This window comes from Protomyctophum bolini (genome assembly GCF_963924005.1).
Source record: "Protomyctophum bolini genome assembly, chromosome: 22".
In the NCBI taxonomy this organism is placed as follows: domain Eukaryota; kingdom Metazoa; phylum Chordata; class Actinopteri; order Myctophiformes; family Myctophidae; genus Protomyctophum; species Protomyctophum bolini.
The window spans coordinates 3366938-3371692 of NC_137883.1; the positions used below are offsets into that span (position 1 = coordinate 3366938).

Here is a 4755-nt window from a genome sequence, read left to right on the forward strand (position 1 = left end):
CTAGTACTGACTACCCCTGCCTTTCATTGAACTGGTTGAGAATGACTACCCCTGTCTTTCATTGGACTGGTTGAACCCCTGCCTTTCATTGAACTGGTTGAGAATGACTACCCCTGCCTTTCATTGGACTGGTTGAGAATGACTACCCCTGCCTTTCATTGAACTGGTTGAGAATGACTACCCCTGCCTTTCATTGGACTGGTTGAGAATGACTACCCCTGTCTTTCATTGGACTGGTTGAGAATGACTACCCCTGCCTTTCATTGAACTGGTTGAGAATGACTACCCCTGCCTTTCATTGAACTGGTTGAGAATGACTACCCCTGTCTTTCATTGGACTGGTTGAGAATGACTACCCCTGTCTTTCATTGGACTGGTTGAGAATGACTACCCCTGCCTTTCATTGAACTGGTTGAGAATGACTACCCCTGCCTTTCATTGGACTGGTTGAGAATGACTACCCCTGCCTTTCATTCAACTGGTTGAGAATGACTACCCCTGCCTTTCATTGGACTGGTTGAGAATGACTACCCCTGCCTTTCATTGAACTGGTTGAGAATTATGGTAATAACCTTGTGGTTAGAGTGTCCGCCCTGAAACTGGGAGGTCGGGGGTTCGATCCCCGGCCGGGTCATACCAAAAATTGGACCCAATGCCTCCCTGCTTGGCACTCAGCATCAATGGGTTGGATTGGGGGTCAAATCAACTAATGATTCCCGAGCGTGGCGCACGCTGCGGCTCACCGTCCGCAAATTTCACTGTGGTATGAATAAAAACTAAATCAGCAGTATGTGAAAAATAATTCACTGGATATGCAACCTGCAACAACCTTCATCATTCACTACTGGAAGCAAAGAACGAACATTCTTTTTGCCGGCCAAGTCTATGGACTTTAATGTTTGTTTAGGGCACCGCTATACCTTCACAAGAGTTTGATTGTTTTGTTTGTGTGACGAACAACATGTGAAAAGTCTCATTGAGATTGTGCGACAAATCCAATGTGATATAAATCTTAAATGGAATGAATTAGAAATTAGAAATTATTTGGACATGCAGGGCCGGTTTGGCAAAAACATGAATTCATTGCTTAATGACAAATCACTTGATGTCCTCAGGAAATGGTATTCTTAACCACTTTCGCAGAAAATAGCTCTAGAGTAGATCTACTGTATAAGCTCACAACGCCTCAACAGAAAAGACACCTGTATACAGTAAAGCGTGAGTTGACTCCAATCTACCATATGGAGCATTGGTGTAAAACGAAGTAAAGTACATTTATTCAAGTACTGTACTTAAGTAAAATATTTAGGTATTTTTGACTTAAGTCTTAATTGGAGTATGTCATCGTAGATCTGCTATTTTCAAAATACTTTTGAAAACGTACTACATTTTTTATACTTTTGTACTTTTAGCGAAATTTAGATACTGGACTTTTATTTCTACATTGTACTTTCAATTTTGTACACACATTCACACGTACAGTACTGGCGTTGCCATGATAAGCCTCCCATTTCTGCTGTTTAATGGAAGTTTGTTCTGAACAGGGAATGATGTGATAATGGTTTATATCAGGAACCAATACTTAGTTTCTTGCTCTTGTCTCTCGTCCTTGTTTTTTAAAAGGTACCTGGATGATAACATTAGAGAACACGTCAGGAACCCTCCCAGCGATCTGACGGATGATGACGAATTCATAGAGAGCAACAAGATGCATGGTGAGGTGCACGCGTGCCATGTGCGCACGCACGCACGCACACACACACTACACACACACTACACACACACACACTAGACAACACGGCATAACGCATATTCTAGTGGAACATGACTCAACCACGACACAGTTTTCTGCCCCACGAAGGGAGGGACTTTCACCATAGACCGTGAGACAGAGGGACGCCATCTCAAGCGAACTTGAGCCACGAGAGACACCACTGAGCGAGCTAAAGCGAGCGAGTTGCCGTGCACGTTGCGAAGTTTGCTTGAGGCGACTCAGCACCGTCTGAGTGCTCCCTACCCCACTGACGGCCCAATCACAAGCCGCGGAGCTCCTTCCAGCTCCTCCCTTCATGGGTTGTTTTTCGTTCTTTGGAATGCCTCGCCAAGCCGGTGAAGGAATGGGTACAGGCTTTAGTTGGTAACAAGAAGACTCACCCCGGTGCGTGCCCGTTTTTCCTCCCGGACTTTTCCCCAGTGAGGGGGATAACTTTGTAATATGCTAATGGCTGTTTGTATTCTTTTTGGAAAAATATAAAAAGATACTCCTGTGGAAAGGCTATACTTATATTGACCCTATAAACAATTTAGTATTATTTAGTATATGTAAGGTTTTGCCCCCTCAAATGGTACCTCGTCAGATAATCCCCACAACTTCTGTGAACAGACTTCACTGTAGTAGCTTTTCATAAATTATATTTGTACTTAGGCTGTTCTGCTGTCATGAAAGTTTATAGTTAGAGAAATTCAAAATCCAGCCGTCTGCTGTCCAGCCTCTCCCACCACCACCCCTCACTGGGGAAAATTCTGGGAGGAAAACAGAAACGGGGTGAGTCTTCTTGTATTCCTTTAGTTTACACCTACTATTGGTCCAACTGTTATTAGACCGACAACCTACCTCCCTAACCTAACCCTAACCACAAGCACGGGAGCAGCGCATGCTCGACCGCAAGTCCGACCGCTGTTTCCGCATGTCGGTCCGTTGCGTTGGTGTGTCTAATCTGCGTGTACTCGAAACGCGCAAACTCGAGTCTCCATGGCGGCGGGCAGGAACTTTACCCCTGTGCCACCCAACGGACTCCCCAATTTGTCTATTTCACGTGTGTTTGTGTGTGTGTTTTCTCTGTCTATGTGCAGGGATTAACGGTCTCATGTACAGTAACCTGGTTGGTTTGAACATGGAGGTGGGTGATAAGGTTTACTGGTATCTGATGGCAATGGGCAGTACAGTGGACATACACACAGCCCACTGGCATGGCCACAGTGTGGAATATAAGGTAGGCCTGCAGTACACACACAGACACAGCAACGCACGCACACACGTACACACACACACACACACACACACACACACACACACACACACACACACACACACACACACACACTCACGCACGCACGCTGGCACACGCAAACGCACACACACACCCACAGTCCACACACACACACACACACACCCACGCAAAGTCATAGCACTGCATTCCTTCTACCTCACTTAACATTAACTACACAGCTAAATGAACTGGGAGTGTTTTTTTTTTCTAAATATATTTTTTATCCCACGATTTTGTAACCCATTTTTCACCCCTGTGTCAATCATCTAATGTGATCCTGGGCTCTACACACCCTCCACCAACCTAGTCCCCATATATTGGGGACACGGGGAGAGCAACGGACTTGAACTCATGCTTCCTTCATGCCTGAGTGTCCAAGTTGCTCCTTTACCATTTAGTTTTTTTAGACTTATCTCCTTAACCTCTGCCTTCCTCCTCCTCTCCTTCTTCAGCTGGGTGGAGGTCCTCATCATACTGATGCTTTTGACCTGTTGCCAGCGACGTTCCAGGTATAATCCTCGTCTGCGCTCACCTTGAATCACACACACACACACACACACACACACACACACACACACACACACACACACACACACACACACACACACACACACTTGTGACCATGATTAAAACAGGAAACACAACAAACAGATGTTTGGTCTTTTAAACATATTTAAACATAAACAATAATGAGTTCTTCAAACATTTTGTATGGTAAAAAAAAAGCACAACCCACTAGAAGTGTTTCTTGTCTTCTTTAGACGGTGAAGATGCGTCCTGAATATCCTGGTACCTGGCTGTTCCACTGTCATGTTGCTGACCACATCATAGGTGGCATGGAGGCTCTATACACTGTTAAAGAAAAAGGTGCAGGCTGTGTGTGTGTGTGTGTGTGTGTGTGTGTGTGTGTGTGTGTGTGTGTGTGTGTGTGTGTGTGTGTGTCAAGCATTCTTTATGCAGAAATGATGCAATAGTGACTTAAAGACGATTTGCGTAGTGTGTGAGTGTTACTGATCAGTGATGCAGTGTTTCTTCTGTCTCTGTAAACAAACACAGCAAGAAGAGGATTCTTTGGCTGAGCAGACGGAGCAGACGAGTAAGGCCCAGACACAGTCAGAAATGAAACAGACTCAGCTGTTGACTCGTCGATGTAATACACTTAACCCATTCTGAACGGGAACCCCTTTTGGTGTTATGCTCATGTTATGCTTTAGCTATTGAAAAATAGCAGATCTACAAGCTCATAGCGCGCCACCGAGTGGCGCGCTATGAGCTTGTAGGTCTGCTCTTTTTTGAAAAATCGAAGAACGACTGACATTTTTAGAATCTGATCTCAGGTCAGAATGGGTTAATCAGACCTAGTGTGTGTCCAGTGGAAACCTCGTATGAATCTGATCTCAGGTCAGAATGGGTTAAATTGCCAAGAAACCATGGCACACCCAAATGTAGCTGCAGTAACTGTTGCTGCACATTTAGTAAAATAACATGAAATATAAATTATTGTTATTATGCTTATCATTATACTGTAGCATGCTGGGCTGGATGCACCTGCGTACAGTATTGTCTAATTTCAAGTAATTTCATTGTATTTGTATTTTATTGAAATCTCTATGTACAGTATGTGACCCGACCTGAAAGATGTATGTAATAAAAATAATGAAAGAATGAATGAATAACATTATTATTCACAAACATTTTCCACAGA

The 4755-nt window shown here is 44.0% G+C and overlaps 1 protein-coding gene across 1 annotated transcript in view; it reads left to right on the forward strand.

The window, feature by feature from the left end:
* Positions 1-4241, forward strand: part of LOC308310446 (ceruloplasmin-like) — a gene marked incomplete at its 5' end in the record, with an annotated part of 21157 nt that extends 16916 nt beyond the window's left edge. Inside the window, 5 exons of the mRNA XM_080756788.1 lie at positions 1624-1715; positions 2854-2993; positions 3503-3559; positions 3812-3917; positions 4107-4241. Coding sequence (XP_080612914.1) covers positions 1624-1715; positions 2854-2993; positions 3503-3559; positions 3812-3917; positions 4107-4129 — 418 coding nt within the window. The 3' untranslated portion in view covers positions 4130-4241. The remainder of the gene's footprint in view (positions 1-1623; positions 1716-2853; positions 2994-3502; positions 3560-3811; positions 3918-4106) is intronic.
* Between the last annotated feature and the right edge of the window lie 514 nt (positions 4242-4755).